The sequence below is a fragment of the Solanum stenotomum genome, chromosome 1 (assembly GCF_019186545.1).
Source record: "Solanum stenotomum isolate F172 chromosome 1, ASM1918654v1, whole genome shotgun sequence".
Lineage (NCBI taxonomy): Eukaryota > Viridiplantae > Streptophyta > Magnoliopsida > Solanales > Solanaceae > Solanum > Solanum stenotomum.
Window position 1 is genome coordinate 12,253,018 of NC_064282.1, and position 16,117 is coordinate 12,269,134.

The 16,117-nt window shown below is 32.5% G+C and overlaps 1 protein-coding gene and 1 pseudogene across 1 annotated transcript; both read left to right on the forward strand.

The window, feature by feature from the left end:
• Window positions 1-1,592: 1,592 nt before the first annotated feature.
• On the forward strand, window positions 1,593-2,035 carry LOC125853387 (MADS-box transcription factor 15-like; annotated as a pseudogene).
• A 4,612-nt stretch (window positions 2,036-6,647) lies between these two features.
• LOC125853383 (agamous-like MADS-box protein AGL61) lies at window positions 6,648-7,115 on the forward strand. Its single transcript, XM_049533066.1, has one exon. It carries the CDS (start codon window positions 6,648-6,650, stop codon window positions 7,113-7,115), a length of 468 nt encoding a protein of 155 aa, XP_049389023.1.
• Window positions 7,116-16,117: the final 9,002 nt, after the last annotated feature.

Sequence of the window (16,117 nt, forward strand, 5' to 3'; positions counted from 1 at the left end):
ATTTTTGGACTTCCTTTCTATATATCTAATAATTATAAATTAGTCTTTATTTTTTTATTTAATACAACTTTTTAAAGTGTGTAATCTTTTTGTATTAAAAAATATAAGCTGACTAAATTAATTGTTAATGGAGAAATTAAATAAGTTCAGTTATACATCTGGAAGATGAAATATGAGAAGTTTGATATTATAAATAATAGTTACATATATCTTTAGCCTCTAATAAAGTTAGGATATGAAAAGGTTGTGTATATAAATTCTATGACTCATCATTAATATGATCTAAATTCCCACCTCTCTGCATTCTTTATTGCAAAATGGACATTGAATTAGTTCTTGATTTTTTATATTAAAATATATATATTTTATTAAAAATTTAATTACATTTCAATTTATCATAGGGGAAAAATCGTAATCCAATTTTCAAGTTAGGATCAAAATTTAAATGACTAATTATATTATTATAATTCTCTCAAAAAGTAAATCTTATTTTGAAATACATTTACGGTCATTAAAATCTAATTTCACACTTTTGTGTAACAAGTTTATAACTTAAAAAAAAAATACTAGTTCACAATGTTTATTGGTGTTGGACCTCATCTAGCTTAAAACTTAAATAAACAAAAAATAGATCTTACTTATAAATGTCTTACGTAAATTTTAAGCAAGAGAAACTAGTAAATTTTATTTGAAGAGCAGAGATAATGATGTTAGATTTGATGAAGTTTTTCTTTGGAGTTAATTAACAAGACAACAATAGTGAATTTTGTTAGTTACATGGGGTTTACAATTAAATTTAACACTTTTTAAATAAATTATAAATATATTAGATTTAGGCTAAAGGACTAGAATGAACATCTTTTGTTATAATTAAGAACAATTTGAATAAGGTGAAATATATTAAAAACCAAAACAAACACCTTTTATTACACATAAGGATCATTTCAATAAAATGAAATATATTTATAAACCAAAATAACGCATTATTCATATTTTCTCATATTTTTTAAACATAAACTAATTTGAGATCCTTTTGGTATACTGCTTACTTCCAAATTTCAATTACTATATAATCACAATTCACAAGTCAAACTTTGACACAAAATAAATGATCAGTCAAGATTTCCTTCTAAAGAAATAAATTACATACCATATGTGCCCACAAAATTTTGGAAACAAAATATAGAAAAGAAAAAATTTCAATAGATATCTGATTTTCAATCTCTCCATATAAATTAGCATTTCCACCAAACCTTAAAAGTATCCCAAATTTCAAAACAAATCTTACTTCTTGAAGAACAAGGAATTTAAGCAGAATGGGAATAGGGAAATTTTTTAATCACATTCCATATATGCCCAGATAATTTTCTTCTTGGATATAAAATTAATGATCAGTCAAGAATTTCTTCTGAAGATTTAATTACATTTTATATATGCCCACAGAATTTTGGAAACGAAATATAGAAAAAAAAATTTAATAGATATCTGATTTTCAATGTCTCCCTACAAATTAACATTTCCACCAAACCTTAGAAGCATCCCAAATTTCAAAACAAATCTTACTTCTTGAAGAACAAAACGAATTAAGGAGAATGGGAACAGGGAAGAAGAAGATAGAGATCGAAAAAATCACAAAGAAAACTGCTAGAATGGTGACATTTTCGAAAAGAAAGAAGGGACTTTTTAGAAAAGCTGAAGAACTTGAATCCTTGACAAGTTTTCGTGTTACCTCCGTTGTTTTTTCACCTTCTGACATTCCTTATACTTACGGAGATGATAACTCTGTTATAAAGAAGCATTATTCTAGTTGTAATCGCTTAGAAACATCGACATCTATGATGATTCTGGCGAATCTTCGGAGTCCAAATCATCATCGACCTCAAAGGGGAATGGTCTCCGTGGTTGGGTGGAAGACATAGATGTGGAAGGATGTCAAGATTTGAATCAACTGTTAATGTTGAAAGAGCAATTGGAAGGAACCAAAAAGAAGATTGTTTGAAATGATTCTGAATCATTTCAAGCTTTTTTTATGTAGCATGTCTCAATAGAATTAGTGGTCTAAAACTAGAGCATGAGCATATTTTTTAAAAAAATTGATTGTACTATTGTTAAAATGCAGTTCAGAATTAGAAGCAGACTATTAGAAGTTTTTTCCATTATATGTTTTAATTATTTAGATTTATCATATGAATGAGCATTGAGTGAATTTTATGAATAAACTATTTCGTTATTATATTTTCAAAATTGATATTTCGTTTGTGAATATCATTTGTTTTTGCTTACCAATTTCACTGGACACTGTTAAGTAGTTCACTTTTTAAAGAAATGTGTTATATGTCTGACGTATATCTTGAAAAATTAGTCCATGTGTGTTGATATAAATATTAGAATTATTGAAAAAAGACCCTATAAAAAGTAAACATGCTCATATGTCAATTTGATTACCCTAACCCTAACTTAACTCTCACGAAAGAAAAGTCAATTTAATTATTCTAACTCTAAAATTAACCCTCACAAAAAAAACTAATTAGGACTTTTAATTAAGTTGTATCGTATGCTTTATGTAAATTAAAAATGTGTTTTCTTCTATTTTGATGAGATTTTGTTAGTAAAGAAGAATATGTTTGGTGTTACTGCTAAAAGCGACTTATTTTTAGAAGCACTTTTTAAAAATGACTTTTCAGAAAAAGTGTTTTTTTTTTTAAAATAATTTGTTTTTAGCCGATTCATCTGACAAGTGTTTGTTATAAACAAATTGTGTTTGGTTGATCTTTGAGTCAAATTATGGAAAAGGACAACTATTAATGTACTTTTACTATTAAGATTATTTTATAGAGACAAACTATTTTAAATATTTATTCTAAAATATTCATTAAATTTTACTCTAATATTTAATTTAGTTAAAAAAAAAATTAAATAGTTTCCATGTCCTGTTTTATTTTTATCATATTTCTTACTTTTTTCCATAACAGTTCATATCACTTATTGCAAATAACTTACTTTTTTCATAATTATTTTTTGATTTATTTGTGTATAAGCTAATGAAAATTCAGTATTTTCATATAATTTTTTGGTACTGGGGTAATTTTTTTAATTTATTTGTATATAATTTATCACCGTCTTAAATGAAAAGATGCATTTTTACACTCTGTTTGGATCATTGTTACCCATTCTATTGTATTGTATCGTTACTATACCTACAATGTTTGTTTTGATTGTTATTTAAAAAAATTTTGTTGTTATGTAACAATGAAAACCCCCATTTTATGGAACAACCAATTTGATGTGTTTCCATTATTACTTAATTTCTTTTTCCAATTATATCTTTACATAATATTTCATAATACTGTTTTACCCTTTACCTTATATTAATTAATTTTAGTCAAACCTCCTACCCTAGAATAAATAAAGATTTGTGTGATCAATAATGCAACATTCACCTACATATATGCATTATAATGAAGTAATTACAAATACACATCACATCAACATGAAATCACAACAATCACCTACCTCGAACAAAATTTGAATCCCCTAAGAAATTTGATTCTTCCCTTTTTGGATTCTTTCTACTTGTTCTTGGTCTACAAACAATCAATATAACGCGATGATCAATAAACAAGACCCAATTACTTGGATCATAGTCAATCATATCAACCCTAGGTCAAACCCTTGATCCCCCTACCCAGATTAGGGCTTTTTCCACCATAAATCCCAGATCAAAACCCTTCTCCATCGATAATTACCTTAGAAACTAAGTTCTATGGTCGAAACATGAATTCAGGGAGTAAAAACTTTACCTCTAGCCTCAAGAATGGTGGAAAACTATCAAGAAAACACCTGGGGTCGTTCCTTAGCTCTCAAAGTCGAAAAGTGTAAAATAAAACATTTTTGGGGTTTTTTTATGACTTAAGTCGCGTCTGTCCCGCCACAGCGGTCCTTACCCCACTACACGGCCCTGCCCTGGTGGGAATAATTCTTCCACAGCGGCTTGCACGGAAACAGTGAGCAAATATAAGAATTCTAAACCCCCATTTCACAACACACCTTCATCCATGACACTCAGAAAATACCCGTTCACGCTACGATAAATTTCGAGAGTTCTACTCACCCGAATTCAATTCTGTAAAGTCGTACGATTTCCTTAACGTCTTAGCTATATACTCATATGATCAAATCCATAATTAGATCTCTCAATTGTTACCAGATTTCCCTAGACCTTACTGACTTTGATTTCGTCCAAATCTGGACTAGGTTGGGAAATTCTAAGTTACTACCAAAAAGTTTTTGGGTCCAAAAATTTTTCTCGTTGGCTTTTCTATAACAACGGGAATTGATATTTACAATAATATAGTAAATATATATATACAAAACCGTATGTCAATAATGTGTAACATAAATTTTTTTTAAAAATTACAAACTCAAACTAATCATACAAAGAATGAAAACGGTATGACATGCCAAGTTAAGGCTAATATATAGAAATGCAAACAAAAAAGAACTATCCATAGGGTAACTATCGGGGGATGCAAGTGTGGGTTTATGCTAATGCGGGATGGAGTGGAATGAGTTGAAATCTTTGTGGATTTGCCCAGCAACTATACTGCCCACACTGCTTTTCATCCCTATATTTAATTAAATTCATTACTTTTAACAACACGTTAAAGACAAATAATAAATATTCACACAAAATTAAAGAACAATTAATTTGGAGAAGGAAAGAATTCAAGATAAAAAGAATTTATATATATATATATAACATCATATGGTGAGAGTATACATATTTTAAAACACAAAAGAAATAGATAAAGAGAAAAACGTATCCTGCAAAAAAAAATGTTAGAAAAGAAAGGAAATCATAAATAAAAACAAAGGAGAAAAACTACGAAAATGAAAAATTTCTACCTTACTAAAGCATTCTTAGGAAGTGAAAACCCTTCTCAACCTTTATATAGTTCAGTTTTGATGATTTTTGGACTTCCTTTTTATATATCTAATAATTATAAATTAGTCTTTATTTTATTATTTAATAAAACTTTTTAAAGTGTGTATTCTTTTTGTATTAAAAAATATAAGTTGACTAAATTAATAGTTAATAGAGAAATTAAATAAGTTCAGTGATACATGTGGAAGATGAAATATGAGAAGTTTGATATTATAAATAATAGTTACATATATCTTTAGCCTCTAATAAAGTTAGGATATGAAAAGGTTGTGTATATAAATTCTATGATTCATCATTAATATGATCTCAATTCTCACATCTCTACATTCTTTATTGCAAATTGGAAATTCAATTAGATCTTGATATTTTATATTAAAAAATAGATATATTATTAAAAATTTAATTACATTTTAATTGATCATAGGGGCAAAATCGTAATCTAACTTTCAAGTTAGGGGCTCCCCCATTTATATATATATATATATATATATATATATATATATATAGTATAAATTTTATGTATCACATAGTCTTAATATGAAATTACAATTTATCCCTATTTAGTTAGTAATTACATTGATCCCTGAAAAAGTAAAACAAACCGGATACGTATTATGTAGCTCGGATACATTATAAAATAAACCGGATATATTAAAAACTAGCTCGGATATATTATAAAATAATTTAGAATTAGGAGAGAAATAAGGAATTTTAGAGGTTTTTACAAATAGAAGGAAATATTAGAAATAAGGAAAACATAAAACATGTATTTCAGTAATTTTTTCATATATATATATGATAAATAGGATCAAAATTTAGATGACTAATTATATTATTATAATTTTCTCAAAAAATAAATCTTATTTTGAAATACATTTATAGTCATTAAAACCTCATTTCACACTTTTGTGTAACAAGTTTATAACAAAAAAAAAAAAACACTACTTCACAATGAAATGTTTATTGGTCTTGGACCTCTTCTAGCTTAAAACTTAAATAAACAAAAATTAGATCTTACTTATAAATGTCAATGGTAAATTTTAAGCAAGAGAAAAAAGTAAATTTTATTTGAAAAGTAGAGACCATGATGTTAGATTTAATGAAGTTTTTCTTTGGAGATAATTAACAAGATAACAATGGTGAATTTTGTTAGTTACATAGGGTTTACAATTAAATTAAACACTTTTTAATTTTATTTTATAAATATATTAGGTTTAGGCTAAAGGATCAGAATGAACAACTTTTGTTATACATTAAGAACAATTTGAATCAAGTAAAATATATTAAGAATCAAAATTAACACATTTTATTACACATAAGGACCATTTCAATAACATGGAATATATTTATAAACCAAAATAACGCATTATTCATATTTTCTCATATTTTTTAAACATAAACTAATTTGAGATCCTTTTGGTATGCCGTATGTTGCTTACTTTCAAATTTCAATTACTATATAATCACAATTCACAAGTCAAACTTTGACACAAAATAAATGATCAATCAAGATTTTCTTCTAAAAAATTAAATTACATTCCATATATGCCCACAAAATTTTGGAAACAAAATATAGAAAAAATTTCAATAGACATCTGATTTTCAATTTCTCCCTATAAATTAACATTTCCACCAAACCTTAAAAGTATCCCAAATTTCAAAACAAATCTTACTTCTTGAAGAACAAAACGAATTAAGGAGAATGGGAACAGGGAAGAAGAAGATAGAGATCGAAAAAATCACAAAGAAAACTGCTAGAATGGTGGCATTTTCGAAAAGAAAGAAAGGACTTTTCAGAAAAGCTGAAGAACTTGAATCCTTGACAAGTTCTCGTGTTACCTCCGTTGTTTTTTCACCTTCTGACATTCCTCATACTTACGGAGATGTTAACTCTGTTATAAAAAAGTATTTTTCTAGCTGTAATCGCTCAGAAACATCAACATCAGTGATGAATTCTCATCATTCCTCTTATGATGTTTCTGGCGAATCTTCTGGGTCAAAATCATCATCGACCTCAAAGGGGAATGGTCTCCGTGGTTGGGTGGAGGACATAGATGTGGAAGGATGTCAAAATTTGAATCAACTGTTAATGTTGAAGGAGCAATTGGAAGGAACCAGAAAGAAGATTGTTGCCAATGATTCTGAATCATTTGAAGCTTTGTTTATGTAGCATGTCTCAATAGAATTAGTGGTCTAACAATAGAGCATGAGCATTTTTTTTTAAAAAAAAATCGATTGTACTATTGTTAAAATGCAGTTCAGAATCAAAAGCGTATTAGAAGTTTTTTCCATTATATGTTTTAATTATTTAGATTTATCATATGAATGAGCATTGAGTGAATTTTATAAATCAACTATTTCGTTATTGTATTTTCAATATTGATGTTTCGTTTGTGAATATCATTTGTTTTTGCTTACCAATTTCATTGTTAAGTAGTTCACTTTTCAAAGAAATGTGTTATATTCTAACGTACATCTTGAAAAATTAGTCCATGTATGTTTATATGAACGTGTGTTGATATAGATATTAGAATTATTGAAAAAAAGACCTTATACAAGTTATATGTGTAAACATGCTCATATGTCAATTTGATTACCCTAACCCTAACTTAACTCTCACGAAAGAAAAGTCAATTTAATTATTCTAACTCTAAAATTAATCCTCACAAAAAAACTAGTTAGGACTTTTAATTAAGTTGTATCGTATATGCTTTATGTAAATTAAAAATGTGTTTTCTTCTATTTTGATGAGATTTTGTTAATAAATAAGAGTATGTTTGGTGTTGCTGCTAAAAACGACTTATTTTTAGAATTACTTTTTTAAAATAACTTTTCAGAAAAGTTTTTTTTTTTTTTTTTAAAAACAATTTCTGTTTGGCGGATCTATCTGAAAAGTGTTTGTTATAAACAAATTGTGTTTGGTTGATCTTTGAGTCAAATTATGAAAAAGGACAACTATTAATGTACTTCTAATATTAAAATTATTTTATAGATACAAACTAGTTTAAATATTTATTCAAAAATATTCATTAAATTTTACTCTAATATTTAATTTAGTTTAAAAAATTAATTAGTTTCGATGTCCTGTTTTATTTTTATCATATTTATTATTTTTTTCCATAATAGTTCAGGTCACTTATTGCGAATAACTTACTTTTTTCGTAATTATTTTCTAATTTATTTGTATATAAGCTAATCAAAATTGTGTATTTTCATATAATTTTTTGGTACTGGGGATAAATTTTTTAAATTTATTTGTATATAATTTATCACCGTGTTAAATGAAAAGATGCATCTTTAATGAAAATACATATCTTTATTTGTTTTTTTTTCATTCTATTTTTTAAAAATTTATCTGCATATAATTTAGGGAAAAGAGTCAAAAGTACCTTGACGAAAAATTTCAAATTCACTCAAATTAACGCAAGTTTTTAAAGAAAACTCATTCCCCATTTTAAATCCAATGCCCCGACCCCTCTATCTTTTTAACCTGTATAACCCATTCCCCTTTTACTCACGCAACTGTACGGTCTCGATTCACGATTCCTCCATTAATGGAACACAAGCTCCATTTCCGTTTCATTCCAATTTTCAAAGTTGCCAAATTTTTTTTTCTCGTCTCTACCAAAAAGCTCACTTTTTTATTCACACACAAAAAATATTCAACTGTGTCAATCTCTCTATGTCGCTCTGTTAATCTCACCGCCATTGCCGTTTTAAAATATTCATTTGTTTCTAACTCTATTTTGTACTGACCCTTTTCTTTTTTTCCCTTGTTTTAATGGAAAAGTTGAGGTCTTTCATATCTATGTCTCTGGTTCTATTGAGAATGTATTTATACTAATACATATGCAGTTAGTATAGTATAGTTAGTCATATTAATTAGTCACGTTAATTCAGTCTGATTAGTTAGTTGTAGTTTGTTAGAACTGTCAGTTTGTTATTCAGTTAGTCATGAACTTGTTAGGTGCTATAAATACACATGTACAAGTATGTAATCATTTGTGAAGTCTTATTCAGAAATACAGTTTTCTCTCTTCTCCTTTCTCTGTATTGACTTCTCCCTTACATGTGAGTTCCTCCATTGATGCTAGCATTCAAAGCTTGAGAACCAGTTATGAATTGTTGAAATTGACATGGTATCAGAGCAAGGTTCATCGGTATTTCTAGCTCCCTCTGTTTCTCAGCTTTCTAGCAATTATTAGCTATTGTTAGCTTGTTAGTTTCTCTTCTTTTACTTCTTCTGCTAAACTCACAATGCCTGCTACTGCTACTACTGCTGCTACGTTACCTGCAATTGCTACTGCTGGATCTACTTCCATTGATATGAGTGATCCTCTTTATGTACATCCCTCTGATAACCCTGGATCATTGATTGTTCCCGTTCCTTTTGATGGAATGGGCTATCGATCCTGGAGAAGAAGCATCCTCCGATCTCTTTCTGTGAAGAACAAATTGGGATTTGTTACTGGAAATTGTAAGAAACCTGCTGCGAATTCTCCTCAGTTGCGTCTTTGGCAGAGATGCGATGACATGGTGACGTCCTGGATTTTGAATTCGCTTGCCAAGGAGATCGCAGACAGTGTTGAGTATGTTAACGATTCAGTCGAATTGTGGAAAGAATTGGAGGATCGTTATGACCAGGCTAATGGTGCGAAATTGTATCAGCTCCAAAAGGAGATCAATGATCTGAATCAAGGTGTGTTGGACATCACTTCCTACTACACCAAGATGAAGAAGCTGTGGGAAGAACTCAACAATTTGATCGCCAAGTCTCAATGCACTTGTGCCTGTGTTTGTGGTGCCAAGGATAGCACACATAAAGCTGAACAGGATAGGCGCCTAATTCAGTTTTTAATGGGCCTTAATGAAGTCTACACTGTCGTCCGAGGCAGTGTTCTTATGATGAACCCTCTGCCTTCAATGGCACAAGCGTTTTCAATACTGATACAAGAAGAGAAACAAAGAGAGTTTAAACCTAGATGCCAGATGACAATGGATTCTGTCTCTCTCAATGCAGCAGGTTCTTCAAATCCAAGGAATTTTAAGACAAATTACTCCACAGGAAATGGCAACTCCAACAGGGGAAAGCTGATCTGTGAATATTGTAAACGACCTGGACACACTGTTAGCAAGTGCTATAAGTTGCATGGATATCCTACGGATAATCCTCAGTCTTGCAATACTCAGAATGCAGGTCACAATAGGAACAATCAGAGGTACAATAATTCCAGGTCCAACAAAGGTAACAGGATTGCAGCAAATGCACATGGACCTTCTGGTGATGTGATGTCTGGAAAATGTGAAGATGATAGCAAAGAAGAACAACCTCTAAGTCTCACTAAGGAACAATATGGGCATGTGATGAATCTGCTTCAACATTTTCAAAGCAGTGAAGGCTCCAACAATCCCAATCTTACAAGTGGAGCAGTAAACTTTGCAGGTATTGTGGTCTGCACCTCTTCTGTAGATTTTGATAAACCTTCATGTATACATTTTAAATCAAAAGCTGACTTATGGATTATAGATTCAGGAGCTTCCAACCATATGACCTTTAACCAAGCTTCATTATCAAATCCTAAGACATTACCATACCCTTTACTTGTTTCACTCCCTAATGGATACAAAGTGAAAGTTACACAAACTGGTGATGTAGTACTCACACCTAACATCATTTTGCATAATGTGTTGTTTATACCATCCTTTAAATACAATTTGATTTCGGTTCACTCCTTAGTGACACATCTCAAAGGTGTTATGTCCTTTACTGATGCCTTTTGCTTGTATCAGGCCCCTTCACTGAAGAGGCCTCACGTGATTGGTAGCAGCAGAGATGGGCTCTATTTCCTATGTTCAAGATGCTTGACAGTTGATTCCAAGCACTGCTTACCTGAAAAATCTTTCTATTCTAATTCTAGTAGTCTGAAAAATGTTGTACTGAATTCTGTAAACTCTTTTCCATGTAATAAAAATGAGTTACCTTCTGTGAATTCTTGTTTGTCTCATGAAACTAATGAAGATCTTTTGTGGCACACTAGACTAAGCCATGTACCTTTTGTCAAAATGAGGGCTATCACATCCATACCAGCAAAATTTTCCCATAAACAACCTTTTCTATGCACTGTCTGCCCTATGGCTAGACAGACCAGGCTACCTTTCCCTCAAAGTACCAAGAACACAAACAAGATTTTTGAACTCCTTCATGTAGATTTGTGGGGTCCCTATCATGTAGCTACTCATGATAATTACAAGTATTTTTTGACTATGGTGGATGATCATAGCAGATCCACCTGGACTCACCTTTTGAGCTGTAAAAGTAATGCACTGCAGACTATAAAAGCTTTCATCACCATGATTGTAAACCAGTTTTCTACCTCTCTCAAAACCATTAGAACAGACAATGGGCTCGAATTCACTAGCAATGAAGCCATCTTATTTTTCCAGTCAAAGGGCATAATTCACCAGAAAACCTGCCCATACACACCACAACAAAACAGTGTGGTGGAAAGAAAGCATAAATATCTCCTTGAAACAGCTCGAACCCTTCTTTTCCAATCCAAATTACCTTTAAAATACTGGGGGGAGTGTGTATTGACAGCTACACATCTTATAAATAGACTTCCTACATCTTATTTGAACAATAAATGCCCTTTTGAGGTCCTATATAAGAAACAACCAAACTATTCTTTCCTTAGGAGCTTTGGTTGCCTTTGCTACCCTACTATTCCTAAGGTGCATAGAGATAAGTTTGAATCAAGAACAAACCCCCATGTCTTTGTAGGCTACCCTTTTGGGACAAAAGGATACAAGGTACTATGTTTAACTACCAAAAAGATACATGTTTCTAGAGATGTGATTTTTCATGAAAATGTTTTCCCTTTTGTTTCATCTTTACACAGAGGCACTTTTCCTTCTGTTTTGAATTCCATTCCCTTTATACAACCATACACTAATGCAAATGATGTTGTAGACTGTGATACTACTGATAACATTTTGTCTCACCATATATCACCATTACGTAATGATAATGATATTACTGAGCCTCAGTTAACTCATGAATTGCCTTTTTCTTTACCTTCACCCTCTCCTATACCAGAACCAGGAGACACAGTTAGAAGATCACATAGAACCCAACAAATACCTAAGCATTTAAATGACTACTTGTATTCCTTACCCTCACACAAAACTGCCAATACATCAGCTCTTGTTCCCACATTGCAACCTTCCATCATACCACTCAATACCATCTTTTCAAATAGTAGCCATGTTGCTCCTGAAACCTTGAGTCTCAACAGTCAGTTACTTGTTAAAAATGTATGTCATGACAGTGAACCATCATCTTATGAAGAAGCAGCACTTTATCCTGCTTGGCAAGCTGCAATGACACAAGAATTTGAAGCTCTTCACAATAATAAAACTTGGGATCTGGTTCCTTTGCCAGTTGGGAAGAAAACTATTGGTTGTAAATGGGTGTACAAAGTCAAACATAAAGCTGATGGTAGTGTGGAGAGATATAAGGCACGATTGGTAGTAAAAGGGTATACCCAACAAGCAGGCATAGACTATACTGAGACTTTTTCCCCTGTTGTTAAAATGACAACAGTAAGAACTTTGGTTGCTACTGCAGTGAAGAGAGGTTGGGACATTTTCCAGTTAGATGTTAATAATGCCTTTTTACATGGAGACCTCCATGAGGAGGTTTACATGGACTTGCCTCCTGGCCTTGAGGTAACTAATTCTTCTGCAGTCTGTAAATTGAACAAGTCACTTTATGGCTTGAAACAGGCTAGCAGACAGTGGTATGAGAAGCTGTCAGAGGCTCTATTTTCAAAGGGTTACACCCACTCCATGAGTGACTATTCCTTATTTCTGAAGAAATCCAATCATTCTTCTATTTTTGTAGCAGTTTATGTAGATGATGTGATCATCACTGGGACTAATCCATCAGAAATTATTCAGCTCAAGCAGTTCCTTCATGACACCTTCAAAATTAAAGACCTTGGTAAACTTCATTATTTTTTGGGCCTGGAGATATTGTATGGTAAAGGTGGTGTCATAATGTCCCAAAGGAAGTTTGTCTTAGATTTACTCAAGGAATATGGTTGTCTTCAGTACTCCAGCTTCTCTTCTCCACTTGATCCAAATGTTAAACTGAAAGCCAAAGAAGGCACTGTTCTGTCTGATCCTACGTTCTATAGAAAACTAGTAGGCAAGTTGAATTTCCTTGTCAACACCAGATTAGATATAGCTTATGGTGTCCAGCACTTAAGTCAGTTCATGCAAGATCCCAGAGAACCACACCTGCAAGCAGCTTATCACTTACTCAGATACTTCAAGAATGATCCAACCTTAGGCATCTTTATGTCTTCAGCCCCAGACTACTCAGTTCATGCCTATTGTGATTCGGACTGGGCAAGCTGTCCTGATTCTAGAAGGTCTGTTTCTGGTTACATTGTGTTTTTGGGGCACACACCTATCAGCTGGAAGTCTAAGAAACAAGAAACTATTTCCTTATCTTCAGCAGAGGCAGAATACAGGTCATTAAGGAAGGTGGTTGGTGAACTTGTTTGGGTGGATAGACTTTTACGAGAATTGGATGTACCTTCATCCAAACCTATTGCAGTACATTGTGACAGTCAATCTGCAATTCACATTGCAAGAAATCCTGTTTTTCATGAAAGAACTAAGCATATCGAAGTCGATTGCCATTTTGTTCGCGACAAACTACAAGATGGCCTCATTTCTCTACATCATGTTGTCACCACAGACCAGTTGGCTGACCTCCTCACCAAAGCACTCACTAGTGTTAGACAATCTTGCATAATGTCCAAGTTGGCTGTGAAGCCTCCCATCCCACTTGAGGGGGGGTATTGAGAATGTATTTATACTAATACGTATGCAGTTAGTATAGTATAGTTAGTCATATTAATTAGTCACGTTAATTCAGTCTGATTAGTTAGTTGTAGTTTGTTAGAATTGTCAGTTTGTTATTCAGTTAGTCATGAACTTGTTAGGTGCTATAAATACACATGTACATGTATGTAATCATTTGTGAAGTCTTATTCATAAATACAGTTTTCTCTCTTCTCCTTTCTCTGTATTGACTTCTCCCTTACATGTGAGTTCCTCCATTGATGCTAGCATTCAAAGCTTGAGAACCAGTTATGAATTGTTGAAATTGACAGGTTCATTATCTTTTTTGTGTTAACTCTCCTTCACACCCAATAGAAGAACGTCAAAATTTATTGAAAGAAACCCCAATACGCAGTTTTTCTACAATGAGTTCTTCGGGTATGGATGCAACTGATGGTAAAGAAGTAGTCGTCAAAGCGAATATCAGAGAAACCCCCAAAACCCATAGAGAAACAGAGCTCTCTTCTTCTTCATCTTCTTCGAAAACCCAGTTGAGTAACAATGTCAGTACAGATGAGAGTATACAGAATAAGGTGTATAGAGATTCCAGTTACGATTTCTCTAACGATGCAGCAATGAAACGCATGAGGGATAACATTAAAGATTTCGATTTCGTAACGGAATTGCCATTTTCATGGGAGTCTCCGTTATCTAGGGTGGAAGAAAGCCCCAACCACGGCATACTTACGTCGAGGGATGTTCGGGTTTCTTTCAATCGGAACCTTGCCAGTAACGGATCGGTTCGCCGCCGGTCCAATTTGATTACTGGATCGAGTTTAAAAGATGGTCGTGCTCAGTATCAGCTCTTCGTTTTGGAGAAAATCGCATCTTTTAGCTGCTACTAGAACAAAATCAAGGCAAATGGACCCACCTGAGCAAAAGGTCACAGAAGATTACTACTCCCTTTGTCCCAATTTATACGATTTATTTTCCTTTTTAATCAATTCCAAAAAGAATGATACATTTCTACATTAAGTAACAATTTAACTATAAAACGTTCATTTTACCCTTAATGAAATGATTTACAGTCACACAAAGTTCTATCATTTATTTTAGACCACAAATTTTAAAAGTCTTCATTTCTTTCTTAAACTCCGTACCGAGTCAAAGTACCTCATATAAAATGGGACGGAGGGAGTATAAAATTTGGGATTTTAGAAATGGGAGAGGGATCGGGGCATTGGGTTTAAAATAGGGAATGGTTTTTTTATTTAAATTTGGGTTAATTTGAGTGAATTTGAAATTTTTCGTCAATTGAAAGGTATAAATGGTAAAATTAATAACAAGGAGGATATAAATAACTTTGTTTTAACTGCAGATATGTAGTCAACTAATAAATTAAGTATAAATTATAAGAACCACATAGTATAAGTACTAAATAACATCCCATTCCTTCTAGTTTTTTATTTACCAAAAATCCCTTAAAAATAATGTTTGCTAGATACATAGCGTTGTGCACGGGATACATTAGGTTTGATACATTCCACATAGCGGGATACATAGCGTTGTGCATGAAATACATTAGGTTTGATACATTTTACATAGTGGGATACATAGTGTTGTGCACGGGATACATGCAGGATACATAGCGTTGTGCACGGGATACATGCGGGATACATAGCGTTGTGTCACGACTCGATTTATCGAGTCATGATGGCACCTACTATAACCCACCAGCAGGTAAGCCAACCCGTAACCCGGAACAACAAGTAATGGGTCTGAGGGTAGAAATCAAACAAGAGTAGGCAAATAACAATATAAACAGGCGGAAGCAAACCAAAAACATATATACAAATAAAGATCCCTCTCAGAACCTGGAAGTCACTAGTACAGAGCTACTACAAAATGAGTACAAGTCCCAAAACTGGACAACACGAACTGGACTGTCTCGAAAGGAAAAAAGACAAGTCTATATATACAGATGGAGACTGAAATAGTACAAAACGCCTTGTGCTCACCCCCGTCTCCAGATAAATCTACTCCAAGCTCGATCAACGGTGGCTACTAGTGCTCGGACCTGCATCACAAAATAGATGCAGAGCGTAGCATGAGTACCAAAACAACAGGTACCCAGTAGGCATCATCGGCCGACTGAGCAAGATAAGCAAAAGTAAACTGAAATGCGAATAAAGGGTCACATCAAGTGCAAAGAGTACTAAATGGGGGGGTATGTACACGAGGGTACAGGCAACAAAGACAAGCAATCTAACTAACTCCGCCGGGCTCCCATAAACCCGACGGGTACGCTCGTGCACAATA